Here is a 17,419-nt window from a genome sequence, read left to right as displayed (position 1 = left end):
CGTTGCAGGTCCATTTTTACCAATTTTGACAGCTGGTGGTCGCTCCTCCTAATGTCTTTGTAAGTAAATGGACTAGTAGGTTAAGACATTTTTATCCAGCGACAATATTCAATGTACCAGAATTAATTTATTACAGCTGTGCTGCTGCTTCTTTTTTTAGCACCAATATTGTGCAGTCAGTTATTGTTTTTTTTTTTTTTTTTAAACAAAAAAGGGTCAAGATGAGATGGTTATATAAATATACATATTTTGGTAGAAGAATGTGTCATCCTGCTGAAAATAAATAAATTTGTTATGCGAAGGAGTGGAGTATAGAAAGGGGTGCAACTATTTCTGCGTTTGAACTCTCAAAATTTCTTGCCCACATGAACACCGGAAAATGTGAAAAATTTAATGTGTCATGTTGCCAGCCAGCTGGCAAAAGACAAAAAAAAAAAATGAAAAACAGGAAGGAGCTATGTTTTGCAAACTAACCGGGGAATTTTCTTGCGTACCGTGAACACCGGAAAACCCGCCGTGTAAATCGAATTTTGAAGAGGCGTGACTAGAATTTATTGCTAATTTACGAAATTCATGTTCAGTTATTGTTTTTGACATCTCAGTTTAGTACAATATGGTTGTTTAAAGAGAACATATGGAGGAGTTAAATTCATATATCTGCAACTATTATTTAAAAAATAGAGTTTCAAATATTTTTAGAAGCAATTTTATAAATCAAGTTTATAATTGGTTTAAGGCAGAACTAATGAGAGGAAATTCACCACGGTTTGAGCCCGCGCTAAGTGTTGTGTTGGGAGGAAGCTCTTCAAACCCCGTTCGATTCAAACCTCTCTCGAACCCTGTCCAACACGTGCAACTTTGTCGGTTTAAGTTTTTTGTTTGTTTTGCCTTCGCGGTGGGACCTATGGTGGGTTTTTTTTTTTCGAAAACTAACAAAAGTGGTGTGTTCAGTGAGAAGCGGTTTCAGTTCGATTCAGAATCCACACGCGACGGTTAACAGCGCACGATCCGAACGTTAGAAAAGAGAAATTATGAGTTGGCGCTCTGTGGAGAATTTGAAATTCCATATAATCATAGTATTTCGCAAAGATTTCTAAATCGGAACGCGGCGCCGCCTTTTGTTTTGTGGTTTGATCTGTCGTTCGCGCAATAACGGCAATCAAATTTAATTGGCAAAAGTAACGGATAACTTGGCCGACGTACTTAAATTCCGGTACTTGTGGTGCGTTTTATTTGCATTTAATTTATCAATTTAAATTCCGTAGCCACATCTACATATGTGCCTGCGTGCGTGTTTGTGTGTGAGTGTGTGTTTCGGTGTCCGTCTGATTGTGCAAGTGTGCGAGCGCAAATGCCGCCGCCAAAAATATAATTTCGATCATTTCGAGAAAATCTCTCACATCGGCTGTAACAACTACAACAACTACAACTACTGCTCCTACTACTACTACTACAACAACAACACCATCAAAGTCACAAAGAAAACCAACGAAAATCGCTTTCTAGCGGTTTAGATACGAAAGGCTAGAAATTTTCGCCAGAGAGTTTATTTTTGCTCCACAAGGGCAGGCTGTAGAATTTTAACCGAAAACTGATTATACACAAAAAAAAAGAAACGGAAGTGGGAGAATTTATAGCTTTGACACCAACAATAAAGTGTAGACTTTTGCTCCAAAAGCCAAAACATACCAAAATAGACATGCGGTAATCTCGAAATCGAAATTTTCCCCCCCCATGCTGAGCTAGAGATTTTTGGAATAAATCTTAAAAACTATAAATATTTATGCTCCAATTCGTGTAGACTGTTATGGAAAATTGAAAACTAAAATCTCGACACGCTATTTAGAGTGTAGACTTTGATCATGCGTAGACTTTTTGCAAAAAACTAAAATCTTAAACATTTTTTCTCTGAATCAAATCTAAAACTAAAAACTTAAATCAAAACTCGCGTTGTTTTTTGAAAACTCAAATAGAAAAGACTGTAAAATGCTGTGTAGAGTTTCAAAACCAAAGTCCAACCTAATCTAACTAAATTGATAAAAGAAAAAATTCAATTACTGTCTTTTTTAAAACTGAAAAGTAGAAAAGCATTAAATCACTAAAGCAGTTAAGCCAGTATCCTTAAAAGTCGAAAAAAAAACTGCCTCGTTAACTTTAAAAAGAAAAAAATAAGGAAAAAACTTCAAACGAATCTCTCTGTAGAATTTCGAAACCTAAAAACCGAATAGCTGGGTTTAGTGTGTAGATTTTGGGAACTGAAAAGCAGAAAAACCGGAGTTCGCGTTTGTTTTTCCACTGCTAATGAGCTTGGTCGCAAGTTATATATGTATATTCTGATTCAGTTTCTTGTTTGGCCTACTAAAAGGAAACTGGCTCACACGAACACTGCAATACTCGACTGCTGCTCGATCACTCGAATGCTCGCTCGATTCCGAACTTACACACACTCACGCACCATGTCTCAGGCGGCGAAAGGTTTCCCAACCGATCTGTTTCTCATGTCTCTTTCTGGCCCATTCTGGTTTTTTAGGTCTCCACCATCGTCGACGACGACTTGTGGTCGAAACGAAAGCACCGTCAACGCAAGAGAGAAATATAAGAAAAGAAAAAAAAATCAAAAGACTAAACTCAATATCGTGGGTGTTTTCACGTGTGAAAAACTGGCGCTTAAAATATCCCCACAAAAGGGTTAATTGAAATACAAAAAAATTAAAACAGAAACAACAACATAATGAGTGCCACACGAAGAAGACGTAGCAGTTTCTTCTGCGCGAATTCAACACTATCAGCAACAACAGAAACAACAACAACAACAACAACAATGAAAGCGACTGAGGTAAAAGAGAAAGAAGTCAGTGCAACAGCTGAAGTTGCAATTACACATGCACCAGCCAAAGAGAAACTTTCTCTGCCGTCCGCTGATGAGGATTTACTGAATATGCCACGAATTTGCCGCTGCTGTTGCAAACGGGATTTGGAATTACTCGGCTTATTCGAGGCGAGCCAACCAACATTGGCCAACACATCAGCATCGAACAAATCATCGGGAACATTAGCAAAAACATGTGCGACAGAAGCAGAAACCGAAACTCGAGAGACATTGTCCGCAAATCCAGTAAATCCAGGGACTAAAGCTACATCATCTCCATCAGAAGCAGTAACACCAACAGCAACAACACCAACTACAGGAACAGAAACGGCAACGGCTACAACGTCGTCCGCATTTTCGACCACACCCTCCGCATCTACATTCACATCCACATCCACATCCACATCCTCCACATCTCCCGTGAGGCGTCGGACCACTTTTGCCACCACAATGGCCACTGCTCCGCGTGGACGTAGCAGCGATAATGCCGTCGACTACACCCTCAGCGGAGCCCACAGCAGCATGGACATTGTCCTCGAGGAGATGACCATTTGGATGCTCAATGTAAGTAACACACTCGCTCTTTACCATCCTTTTATAAACTACTACTGGTGGTGCTGCTGCTGCCCACTGAGCACACACTCACTAGGAAAAAAGAAACCTAACCAACCAACTCCCAGCCCACCTACCAACCCAATCAAGTCCTCTTCAAAGCATATCGAAAAGTTTCTATGGGTTGTGTTTAATTTTTAATGTGATTTATTCTTCTACACGCATGCAATAACTTGGAAAAATGGAATTCAAGTACAGTGCAGGCTCGAAATGGAAGATTAATAGGCCCTTTTGGGAATTTTTATGTTCAGCTAGTCAAGTGTTTAAAGCTTCCAGAATGTGCACTGTATATAAGGATGCATATGTATGTATATGATATGTCATATCTCTGCAGTTTTCTATATATAGGGAAATGAATATTTCCTTCTATTAATAGGAAATGTCACTGAAATCTCTGAAAACTTTGACATCGGTCGGTTGAGCAATGTGTCCACAGATTTCCATATATTTCCGCCCATAGGGGTCCGATTTTATTATTTGATAGACTTGCGTTTTATATAAAAAAGATTAACATGTTATTTTTGAACTTTTCCAAAGTATATTGCATGTTATGTTATGTCATATGTCATACACAAAAATTAAATCAAAAATGTACACAAAGTAAGTTTTTAAAATCAAAAATGATTATAGTTTGGCTTGTTCCAGTTCCACTTGAATGATAAATTGACCAGTCTGAAGCAGCTGACTATAATTTATTTTCCATATTTGTTTGCATTTAAAAGTTAATAGGTTAATTAAATGGTATATATTTCTTATAATAATTAAATGGAAATTTGATAGGACAAACAAACACCTTTAAGTATTCAGAGTTAATTACATTAATTAGTTCCCAGGCGAACTGGGCTAGGAACCAGCTTTTTTAGCGTGTAAATTCCCCAGACAATCTCGAGTCCCTCATCTGACTCACTATCTATCTGTAGAATGGGAAGAACTTAGTTGTAGTTCTCTCACTGACATGCCTTTGTTCCGCCTCCGTTGTGCCCTTTCTCCCATGCTCTCCATGCTGCTGTTGTCCCTCCTCCTCATATGTTATTTTCCCTAATGCAGGCAAATAAATTAAATTGTCTGGCCATTCGCAAGAACCAAAAGTAAATAAATAAGGCCTTATTTATAATGCTGCAGGAGAGGTTTCAAGCGTTTCACATGCAATTTGCCACCAGGGCGGCGATATATGGTAATATTCATTTTGGGGCAAAGTCACTGTCAGGAAAATATATGTGGTTGCTGCTTGTATATGGGGAAGGGTTCTGATAATCCATTATCTTATCACCAGCACGTTCTGGTCTTTAACTCTTCGTTTTATTTCGTTTCCAAAAACTACCAAATTTTTCCGGATTTCTATATGACGTTGCATAGAGAGATAGCGTCGGAGTGTTTCCATTCTTTATTCAGTTTACGCATCGGAGTTGATGTTATACAGTACAAACTGTATAATGATTCGTGACTCTTTGTCTGACCTTTGCATTTAACGATCGTTTGTCCATTTTTGATGACTGAATGAAATGAGATTCATAATCGCAGCTCACCCAAAAAGGTCAACGCGTCATTTCAGTAAAGAAAGTACATTGCATTGGATTCCGCATGTCACGTACAAACATTGTGTTCCTTTTCCATTCAATAGCTCGCCGATTTCCTGTAGAGAAATCAGTTTAAATAAGCACACCTTCTCAGGTTCCATTGCTCCCTATTATTATTATTATTATTATTATGTATCTTCTCTTATCGTTTATAAATCTGACTATTCTTTATACTTATATTCCCATGAATTGTTTACTTTTCTTATCTTCATGAATAGTCCTAATCAGAAACCAAACAATTTGTTATATTTTTACTTGAGATTGTGTAGAAAACTTGGAAGTTTCATTGTTTTTAGAGGCGCAACCGCAATATATGTATATCTAAGAGCATGTAGAGTATCTTGAAGGTGTACCAACTGGTTTCGCATTCATCCCACAAATATTGTTGTTACCTATTTGCTATTCTTAACTTTATGCCACATTGCGTGCCACTGCCAGAGGTTCTGTGTGGCAGGTTTGCATGTGTGCCTTGCCTGCCCGACTGGCTCTTGGCTCTTGGCTCTTGGGCACCATAAACATTCAACGAAATCCGGGTGTGGGATCCCTTTGTTTTAGGCCATCAAGAACCGATGGCCATGGCATCGACTTGACTTGCCTCTACTACTGGTTCAAACTGCTAAACTCAAATTCTTGGCATTATGGCCGGTTGGGCCCTAATTGCAAAGAGTGGCCAACGTCAACGTTACTTTCCGGCCAATTATACGGCACCCGCGTATTTCTTTTTTTGCTCTCTCTCTTTCTGTTGCTCTCTGTTGCCCCATTGACGGAAGACGGTTGACCATCGGTTCACACGAACCACCCAGGTATACACCTTAGTTTAGTGGTATACCCAAGACGTCGCCACAACAGCACCTCTCACTTCCAGTATTTTACCATACAACACTCTTACCTGCTAGCTAGCTGGCTGGCTGGATAGATGGATGGCTGGCTGGCTGGCTGCTCCCCTACCTATTACCAATAACAGTCGCATGGGGAAACTGGTTTTCTTTTTTTGGCCGAATGGTATTCGTGGTGCTTGCTACTCTACTACTATATATTATGTGTGGTGACCGCTGATTCTCAAGGTGTTGCATTAAAACGCTTTGACCTTACTGAGGAATCAGTTTCTGACTCAAAACACTCAATCTGAAACAGAAACCGAAACTCGAATCCGTCTCTACTATATAATTTAGCCGGCAATCATTTAAATTAATCCACCTAGCCGGTTTTTCGAATTATTATTTTCAAAAAACTGCAATGATAAATGGATTTTAAAACGCATAGGTTTCGTTTCTAATTTAAAATTAATCAGAGAGAGAGAGAGAGAGAGAACTTCAAATCCGCTTTCTTAGATCAAACTTGGCTGAGTTTCGTAATTGTTTATACCGAAAGTATTAGCCTTAATTGGGTTATACAGGGAAAAAAGCCGCTAAGCACAACAATAACACGAGGTGTGTGTAAAGAACTTAACAATATGAAGCGGTTAACACGTAACGAAAGCGGATTTATGATCTTGCTGTTAAATTGCTATCTTGATTTGCTTTTAATTGAGCAACAGGCCAGTGTGTCTCAGGCAGCAGCCTCAGAAAAAGAATTCCTCGGAATGCAAAACAAGTGGTATGTTAATTTTTGAAACCGCTTCCGTGATTTTAAGTTTACTTAGCCCAGCAAACCAAACTGAAACTCAGACTTTCGTTTTTCTTCTGGTTTTTGTTTTTATTTTTATTTTTTTTTTGTATTTGCATGAAAGAAAACTTTCTTTTGCAACGCATGGCTCTCAAAGTTCACAATCGTTCGTTAGACGGGCATGTTCGTTGCATTTAATTTATTTACAGATACAGATATATATATACGATTTTTTCGCAAAAGGCTTTAATCATCAATGGAAGTTGTACCCCAAGTCAGCGATTAAGCGACCAGTCGTATTAATTGCCGGACAAATCTCTCATTAGGCCGCCAGGCAATTACCTCGGGTTTACGACACTCCTATAACACATGGTGTAAAACTGGTATATTATATATATATACTATTTCTTAATATATATATTTATATATATTGTATACAAAAAGTAACATTTATCAAAAAGAGTGTTTAAGATTAAACTGACTATCTGTCTTTGCAGTTTTCTACCATCGGTAATTATAAAAGTCATTCAGCAAAGTTTTATCAGCAGAGCAGAGTTAACCTTATCATTATTTAATGATCAGCAGTAATATTTCTATTTAAACCCCATAACCCCGCAATGTTGTGGGCATTTTGAAGCAGTTCCAATTGACGCTAATGATGATTACTCACGCGCATTATATGACGTTGACTACTTACCTGCCTTGGCTGGCGCAGTACTTATTTATGTGCGTCGTCTGACTGTGGGCAAGAAAAAATTCCATCGAAATCAAGAAATCTGAGATTGCCACACCACAGCAGCCGAGCCGAGAGGTGTAAGAGCATCATTTTGTTTTCGTGAGACGTGATCTTTGGCAGCGATCTTTCCGAGATTCGGAGATTAATGTGATGAGTATCAAAAGTCAAACAAGAATATAAAAAACATACAACATATTAATTGCATTGCACAGAGGCCGTCAAACATATCCATTTTGCCAGCAGGTTATGTTATCTTCTTCGCTTATGAAAAATAGTTTTTGACGTTACATAAACTTATCTTTAAAGGGGGTGGGGAAAAAAAACACTATATCAATATCGCCATGAGTTTCAAGTTTAAATTTGTGGGCCAGCAAGATTAGATCCGTCTCTCTATTTACCAAGCCAGCCGGGCACCTTATCTACTTTTTTTCTAAACACTTTTGTTGACTTGACAACCGAATAAACAAGATTCCAATATGTTACGGAATTTAGACGTGAAATAAATACAATTTAGCAGCAAGTTTGGCGGGTGTTTGTTTTTATATCGTTTTATGACCAGTCAATTATTAATGTTATTTATGTCTGTTCGATTTGCGCTTGCAACTCTACTTTTCCACCTAGGATTTGGCAACATTGTAGTGTTCGTATATTTGGTTGCTAACTTTATAAATATATATGACTACAGAAATACGAATTCCAATCGGGCTACCACATTTAAATTGGGGCTCTCCGTAACATGTCGAATAAATTAACAAGCCATCAAAGTAAATAGAGACAGTCGTCGCTCAGTCCCAGCGATTGAGATGAAATCAAAACAAAAAAAAACAATATTTTATTGCGTCATACAAAATTCATGTGCCTGACCTCTTTTGAGGAGATAGAAATACTAGAAGTACTAGATGCTAGCTGATGAAATAAACTATACTATACTAGATCCTCTAGATTTCTAGAGCTTGCTAGTCTCAATTACCCGTAAAGCGAATGATTGTGGGGGGCAAAGTAATAGCAATCATCGCTGTGTCTAGGCTAATTCGTTTTAAAAATTCCACTTCAAAGGTCTTTTTTTCAGACTATCTATAAGATGTAATACGAAATGATGATCGTACTCTTATAAAGCCAATTAGTTATTGTTGAAGTATAGATGCATGTCAATATTGTTTACCTTTCAGATATTCGTTTTTTCTTTGAGATTGCGTTTACCTGTTAGGCGGATCTTGAGTTGAGAGGTTTTCACTTGAAAACGCCAAACCTAACTGCCTATTACCGCTGTTGTTTTCAGTTATTATTGCCCAAATTACTAATCGCAGATCGGTAAATACGGATTTCAAAACCATCACGGTCGACCTACTTGATTGTAGCTGCTTATCACTAAAATATTTATATATGGTTAATGGTTAACCCAACAAAACCAAACAAATCGGTAATCAGACCAACCGACCGGCAGAAAGCACCAAAGTGGAAGATTGTAGTCAATGAACCCTTTGTATATTTTTCTGTTTTGGGTGATGCTTTAATTAACCAAAACGACTGACAATGAAAATCACATCCTGGGAAATTATTAGGTTCTATAGAGTGTGTGTTGGGGGTGTGGATTGGAGGACAAAAGGGGATTTACTTATCACCAGGGGGTTGTTTTGATCAGCATTTATAGAGCAATTTGAAAGGTTCAATTAGAGGTGGCAGAAGAGCAAACAGAGGGCGGGAGTGTACGGCATAATGCACGTACCTATAACACACACTTCACGCACACACACACACACATTACCAGCAGTACATCTTTCATAAAAATCAGTGATGGACTCGGCGTTGGCGTCGGCGGCGGCGGTGGGGGAGTTTTTATTTTATTTATGGCCAAGCAGTGTGAGTGAACGATGGCCTAGGTACGTGGTTCGTTTGATTCACGGCAACAGTTCTAGAGTTTGCCAATTGTGGATTCCAAAGAATGTGTGTGCCTATGCCTGTTTCTGTTCCCGGCCTGTGCCTCTGCCCAGTAGCATTCTCCATGGTTAGCAGTAACACACACCGGCAGAGCACACCACCAACCAGCTCCTGGGTTTCGATTTCGGTTTTTCTGGTCTGTCAAAGCCACAAACCCTAAATGAAACGAGACGGAATGGAGCACACGTGGTGTGTGTTTGGCGTACCTTATGCAGACGTGCATATTTTTATTTATTTATCCTAGCTATTTAACACTAGCCCACGCCACCCTCGCCTTTCGATTAGAATTCGATTTGCCGGGGCTTTTGCTTTTCATTTGTTTGTGTCACCAACTCACCTTTGATTGGGATGGTCGGTCTGCCATTGAAAGGCTATGACCACGACACGGCAGTCGTCCGACCAACCAACCAACCAACAAACCGACCTACCAACCAGATTTTAAATAAATTCTAAACAAACAAAAGGTCCGTCGTTTGTCGGCTGTCGTCGCCCTAACGCCCATTAATCCCAACCCTGTTTTTCTTTTATTGCTTTTAGATTTTTCGCACTGTATTATTTAGCTACTTGGCTGGCGAGCGTATTTTTGCCGGTGTTTGTTATTTGTTATTTGTTGCAGAAACTCGGAAACGCGAAACGGGAAACGCGAAACTCGAAACTGAAGACTTGAGACTTGAGAGCGCTTAGAGTTCATAAAATATTATTTTATTAACCCATTTTCCACGGCATTATTAAGCCCCTTACAACCGCCCTCCCGCCCAACCAGCCAGCCAGCCACCCCCTGCATATCGAGCTCTGGTGTCCAAAAACCAAGAAAAACCCTCCGCCCCCCTTTGTCACTGCAAGCAGCAGGGTCTTATTGTTGGATTTTTCTTTTCGCCTTGTCGTAATTGTTGCCAAGTCATAAAATGCAACGGGTTTAGGTATTTTGTATTTTGTATTTCTTTGTTTCCTACACTCGAACAATAATTCCCTTTACGAATTTAATGGTCCTTATAACCAAATAAAAAATCTGTACAAAAAACAGGAGCAGCTGTTTTTATTCGAGTGGGTGGTGGCGGGTGGTTGGTCGAGATTTGCACATAAGAAAATTACTTTCAAAGTAATTCGTTTTACGTCATTTGGTGGAGGTTACTGCTAGCCTCTACTCTATAGCCTCCATAGAAAATCAAATTTATTTCAAAATATTCACTGAACTAATTAAAAATTGTTTGGAATTAACTGCTGCCTCCTGTCCTAGCATTGAGAACGAGAACGAGAACTCGATTTAATTAAACTTAAAGAACTGATTTCTAGTATGCCCTTCGTATTATCCGGTTGAGTTGATAAGAATATAAGACCCCTATAAAGTTGATTATGAAATTTGATAAAAAATAAGGAAGAAAGAAATATTCTTCTAAGCGATTTGCTCAGTGTAGCGCTGTTCAGTTTGTACCGCTCCGCAGCTGAATGAATTAGTTTCCCACGTGGTTGGTGACTGCCATGTCCGTTCACTTACTTGGATTCGCTGGCATTTTCGCAGTTTCGGTCTCCGGACTCCGATATGCTGGTCTCTGTGCTGAATTGCCCGGCGCTGTTGTTTCAATTTGCTTTTTATTTTTCTTTCCGCTGATTTTATTTTTCTTATTTTTGCTGGCCCATTGGCCACTCGAATTGGCAAAGTTCGGATCGCAGCGGGTTTCCAGTTTCCAGATTTCTTCGACTTGAACTGGCCAAGTAACCCGCTAAGCTAGTCGATTCTCTTTTTTGGAACGTAATGCCGCCGGCGGTAGCAGCAGCAGCAGCGGGAGCGGTGTCCGGAAATTTCCATGTGCACTTTTGTCGGTTCCGTAGGAAATTGGGTATTTTTGTAATTGAATTTCCCATTGATTTGGGCTTACTCTTCGATGAGAGGTCATTGTTTCTCAAGTGGCGGAAATGCGCTCGGGGATCAATCAACTGGAAAATGCATAACCAACTTGGGATGCGTTTAAGGGGGTTTCTTTTTTGATTCGCACACGCAGCATGTAAATAACTGACGAATGCCCTCTTGATAATACTATATTGAACATTCGCAGGAAGTATAAAATGCGGTAACTCCGCTTCTTTTTTTTTGGTTTTTTTTTGCTACCCTTGAGATACTAAAACCAGCAGAGCGATTCCACTCGAATGCATATTATCGTCTATTTGCTGGAGACTCGAAGGTTAATTCAAACAGTTTCCAGCTTAAAGATTTACCAAAATCATTAACACGATTTGAAACAGTTTTAGAGTGTGTGCTTATGAGATTGACATCTCAATCGATTTGCTGTCAGGGCATTCGGAGTTCGACACACCTTTGAATTAACTGTAACCCACCAATAAATGGAATTTTTTCCTCATTTTTTTCTTTTTTTTTTTTGTATTTTTACCGTCTTTTATTGTGGCTGGTTTTTTAGCCGGTTTTCTTTACAAGATATACACGTTTTTCGTTTGTTCAACGTGTATACGTAACTTTGAAATATTTTTTAGGTTGCCACAGTTTGTGGCGGCCTTTTTGCATTTGCTGCGCTCTATTTGACTTTTACTTTTCATTTGCCACCGCGAAGAGCTCAATTTGTTGCTTTTTTGTTTGTTTTCCTTCCGTCCGCCTCTCCGGCCATAGTATAACTACTCAAATTTCCGCCTCGATATCTTTGAACTTGTTTATGTTTTTTGATTTTTGTGAGTGTGTGTGGAGCGAGGGGGGAAGAAAGAAACAAGAAAAACAAGTGAAGTGAAAAGAAAATGAATTATTATCAGGGCTGGTTTTGTTTTTTTGGGGTTTTATTGTGGGTTTTTTTTTTTTTTTTTTTTTTTGAAAGATTGCTGGGGAATGGGTGGAGTTGTACTTTTACTGGCAAGATTGTAATTACTCTTGTTTAATGACCCCCGCTGATCTCACCAATCACTGGCAAAGAGAAATTGGGCCAAACTTGAATGTGAATCTATCCAGCCAAGCGGCACAATCATCGCTTGTACTCCATCTCGGCGAAACCGTTAACTAAACCATAATCTTAATTAATTTGTTATGGCCAGGCGTATAAAAATCAGGCGTATCTATATATATATATATATTACTCCCCCGTTTCTTATGACCTCAACCAAAAACAGATTGATACTCGCATTTAGAAGCCGAACTCCGCTCTGAATCGTTGGTGGTGCTCGCTAAACCGGGCTAATTACATAACGTTAACACCACACATTGGTTAATAGTAGAAGTCTTTGGTTTCTCTGGTTTTTATTTTGTTTTTGTTTCTGGTTTTTTGGCAATTTTTACGGCCATTTAATTGGCCAATTACATGTGCCTGCTCCAATTTTTCCTTAGCCTTTAATTTTGTTTTCCCCAAAAATTGTAGACATTGCATTTTTTTTTTTTGGCCTGAATTTTGTAATTTCTTAATGAGAGATTTCGAAAATTAGGTCAATTAGGAATATTTTGATTGCACAATCGCTGGGAATGTTGTATAACAAATTGTGGTTTGTTAATTTTTAATATCTATACATTTATTATCACACTTAATGTAGCCACCAAATACTATATATACGTTGTGAAAGCTGAAAATTGGCGATAACTTTGCCACAGAAACTGTAACTGTAAGGCTGGAATAGCCCGACAAAAATGCTTCATTGCATTTATTTTATGACTTTTAATTACTGAACATTGAATTTTTGGTTTTTGGGAATATATCCAATTTCCCGCTTTATCACTAAACAAATACCAAATGCTTATTTAGCATATTTCTGGCGCTTGGCAAACAATTTTCAGGCACTCGTTGAGTGACGAGAATGAATGGACGTACAAAAAATAACAAGTTGTGAATTTTATTCATTCCTCGGTGGCCTCAATTATTATTATGGTAATCTGGTTTAAGTTCCATGCCAGAAAATGTAAGCCGCAATGTAGTAGTAGTTGTAGTTGTAGTTGTAGTAGCAGTAATGGAAGCGCTAGTAGTAGCACCAGACGGTGTTTGTGTCTCTTTGGATTTTCCACTTTTCCACCAAATGACGCCCCTTTTTCGCGGCCCACAAAGAAGTGCAATTGTGCGTTTTGGGGCTTCAGTGAAGCGGAAGCGTTGGTTGTGTGTGTGTGTGTGTGTGTGTGTTGTTCAAATGCGGTTACTCCGCATCTGAATCGAAATCCGCATTCGCATCCGCATTTTATGCACTCCCCCGCTTGGGATCAGATCCGTTGGCATAAGTGTTATAGAGGGATTTATCCACTCAAGTGCTTCTCATGGTTCAACAATTTCCACTTCCCATTTATTTTAGAGTTGTGGGTTTTTTGGTTTTTGTTTTTTTCAGGGGGTAATCTCCTTTATGGAAACATGTCAATGGCTAATCAGTATGTGATTACCAAGTGGAAAACCAATAGTGACACTAAAAAAGTGGTTGAATAAATGTTTTAGTTGAATGCAGAGCATGCCTCGTGGAGGATTCTCGCATTAATTTAGTTACTTATTGAAAGTCAATGAATTACATTTCGTTAGTTAGTCTCTAAGGGCAATTAGTTGCGCTTCATTTAACCCAGAAGGGGGAGGTCGACTGACATTAATTGACTAAATAGAGGCAATCAAATAATCTTAAGTAGAGGCCGGAGAACGTGACTGTGATTATTGGTTGTGACTTGAACATAGCTAAAGTGTAAATCAGAAAGATATCTATTCGAAATCATAAAGTAAATATAATTATACCCCTTAGGGGCCCTACCTTTATTTGTGGAAAACATGAAAAGGAAAGAAGAATTTCTTGCTCCGGCAGTGGAACCGGCGACAAACCTCTAGATAAAGATCCACTTGACAAAATTAATTTACACAGAACTGCGAACTATGACGATCACTGGTCGCTGGTAGTCACGAAAGTGATAAGAAAATTGCACAATGTATAAACAATTATCGTGAGCAAAGACATTAAGTGTAACTTTAGAGTGAAAGGAAGTGATATTTTTTTCAGGCCAGGCCTGGCTGACTTTTGTGATTTAATAAACAAAGAAATAGACATAGTTCCGCCTGGGTAAGCCAAGCCGCGTTTTAAAGTCGATTTGTGGTCCGCAGCTTTATAACTTTATTAGCGTTCGCTCGATCTTTTTAGGCTTCCTGCTCATTGTGCTAGCCATAAAAAAAAAGTGAAATAAAAATGGTTTTAACTCTCCGAGCAGCTGTTTCAATTTGCAGCTTCTTTGGCCAGTTTACGGCTCTTTCGGGGCGGTCCCGAACTTGATGGATATCTCTCTGGATTGTTCATATAGATATATGTATATACCTATATGTTTTTATGGCTTTCACGCGACGCAAACATCGCAGTAAACGCGCACTGTTTCTTTTCCTTTTTTCATTTTAATGTTTCTTTTTTTTTGGTTAACAATGATCGCGGCATGGAAGGAAAAGTAAAATAAAAAGGTTGAAGGTTTTGGTGGTGAAAGTAATGCGTCTGCAACAGCTGAATAAGTTGGATGATCATAATATTTAAGGTAACAAAAGCAGAAGTTTCTCTCGCTCTCCGAGATTAGTGCTTCGTGCTACCAAAAAAAAATAAAGGAAAAATGCAAAGAAAGAAAAAATGTCCAACTAAGAGCGTAGTTTATTGAACTCGCAACTGGTCAGACCGCATGAAAGCCGCCAAGAGTTGTCCGCACAACCGCTTGGCGAGTCTGCTAACGGTCAAGACTGGTGAGCCAATGACGATGATGATCATGGTGTTGTGCATGATGATGATGATGATGATAAAGAACCAACCGACTTGGACAAGTTCCAACAACAAAATTCCATTCGTATTTATACACATTTCCATAATGCTAATGACGTTAACATGCGGACTGTAGTTTGAGCGTCGTCATCGTTTCGTTTAATTTCAGACCACTCACTATGTACATTGTGGGGAACCACTCTACACTCTTCTTCAAAAACCAGAACTCGTGCTAAGGTCATTGCCGATTCAATCGTAATATTCCAAAGTATATATACAGAGGTGTATATATATATATATATAGTAAAGAAAGAAAAACAAATCGGAAAGAAATCACCGCGAAGATACCTTTTCTAGTGAAAAAGCAGAATGAGAAGAGGTGATCGGTATCTGACTTGATGACTTTATTCTCTCCCGGTTCTCTCCACGTTGTTGCTTCTTCTCGGTTGTTAATGTTGCTTCTGCCACTGCTGCTGCTGCTGTTTGCCTTTACCAATCCCCCAAAAGGCTATCCTATACATGTGTATCCCTCGGTTTATTTATATATACACGATACTCAGCGGACACTTTCGCTCTTTCGCTCTGCGAGTGCAACTGGCCTTTGTTGTTTTCTCGATTTCTGTATCTCTGTTTTTTGAGATCCCCGAGAACAACACGCTAATTCCAAATCAAACTGAAAAAATCATTTCGAATTCGTTTTTGTTTCCTTTGCACGAAGGAATTGGTGAAAACCAGATGATTGTTGATTTATTTTCTCAGCATCATTCTCTTAAATATTTGGTCATTCGTGTGGGCGCGTCTTACAAAATAATTGTTTATTTGGGATTCTTTTTGTTCCCTGGCCTTCTGGTCTTCTCTCTGAAAAGATTGAAAAAGATTGTTGCTGCCGTGCTTGCCGAAATACCAAATGTCTATAATTAGATATTCATTTGGAAAGATTCAAAGAAATCGGAGAGAAGTAATCGCTGCCTTGATTGCAGGCCGCCATGTGGGGCGAAAAGTGTCTGATCATGATTTTAGCACAGATTCTCACAGATTATTGTTGTTGCCGGTTTAAGACAAATGGGGATAAGGTGTAAAATGGTTTTTTGTCGCTTATAGTTTATGTCAATGTTGGCCTTTAGCACGTTTCATTCGATTTTCACACTCCTCTAATTAGAAGTAGGTGAAAATCGAATGACGAGCAAATAAAAACTAACCAAAACAATGAGTTTTAATATACTTAACCAGCTAATTGTTAGTTCTTTTATAGTGTGAAATGTAACAAGGATGGCCTTGCTAATGTGGGTAAATAGTGTTAAAGTTGTAAATGTGGTAAAAGTAACAGCCCATTGATAATTTGGGAAAATAATAGAGGGTTGTCGCTTTAACTTATTTCATTAAATCGGATTAAAGTTTTCAAAGCAGCAAACACAAACAATCTGCTATCCAAAAGGCGGCACCTCTATTCAGATCGCATTTCTATACAATTTTTATCTCGGTGCGGTGAAAGTCAACGAGTTAACATTTTGCATACACTCCTCTCGTGCAACTTTCAGTCAGTCAGTCAGTCAGCCAGCCAGCCAGCCAGAGCACTGTATAAAATGTGTTAATATCCCTTTCAGAGATTTTAATGAAATTAAGACCCATAATAATACTCACCAAAATAAGCTTAGCTCTATCTTAGAGTGGCAAACTCTCTAGGCAGTCTACCATTCGCATCCAAACCATTATTGTTTAAATATTTTCGTAACATTATCGCATTTCTGCCTCGAGTGGCTGAAACAAAAACTTTGCCACAATCAAATTTAATGATTTTTGGCGCCTGGGAAAGGAATTTGAAAACAAATTAGGGATTTTCTCGGTTGGCTTGTGTTATTCATTACACTCTCGGCCCTCTCGCTCTCTTCTGGTGGTATTATAACATCTTTGCCAACACACTCTTCCGCTCGAATTAACTTAATATTCTCCACTTCTAGGGTAGTTTTCCCCTCTATATGCGTACATATATATATACTTTAGTCTCACCCATCTGAAGCAAGGCTTTTAGTAAGCATACTCACAATGCCAAATCCCCGCTGTCATATGGGGCTATGTCCCTTGCGAAAATGTTAAGCCCCCAGAAAGCGACACAAATTGCAGGTGACAGACCGCAAGAGTGGGCGGCGGATAATGTGTGCATCCTCCCGGTTATCCTGCCATTTTGCAATTTCTCTTTTTATGGCTTTTTGAGCAAAATCCAACCAAATGACTAACTCCTCCTGCTGCTGCGTAGTGCATATGTGTACATTCTTTCTTATTTTCCCCTTCATCTCTGCTCTGCTCTGTCTGTGACTGTGCCTCTGCCTGTGCCTGTGCCTGAGCCTGGGCCTTGTGGTTGTGTTTATTAGTTTAATTAATTTGGGCACCCGGCCAATTTCACAT

At 39.0% G+C, this 17,419-nt stretch overlaps 1 protein-coding gene across 1 annotated transcript in view; it reads left to right on the top strand.

The window, feature by feature from the left end:
* The first annotated feature begins 954 nt into the window (after positions 1-954).
* Positions 955-17,419, top strand: part of LOC108117486 — a 34,174-nt gene continuing 17,709 nt past the window's right edge. Inside the window, exons 1-2 of the mRNA XM_041819502.1 lie at positions 955-1,222; positions 2,531-3,433. Of these exons, the coding sequence (XP_041675436.1) occupies positions 2,732-3,433 (702 nt within the window). The 5' untranslated portion in view covers positions 955-1,222; positions 2,531-2,731. The remainder of the gene's footprint in view (positions 1,223-2,530; positions 3,434-17,419) is intronic.

This window comes from Drosophila eugracilis, unplaced genomic scaffold, assembly GCF_018153835.1.
Source record: "Drosophila eugracilis isolate 14026-0451.02 unplaced genomic scaffold, ASM1815383v1 contig_75, whole genome shotgun sequence".
NCBI classification, from domain to species: domain Eukaryota; kingdom Metazoa; phylum Arthropoda; class Insecta; order Diptera; family Drosophilidae; genus Drosophila; species Drosophila eugracilis.
Note: the sequence above shows the minus strand (reverse complement) of the source record. Positions and strands in the feature narration are given on the sequence as shown.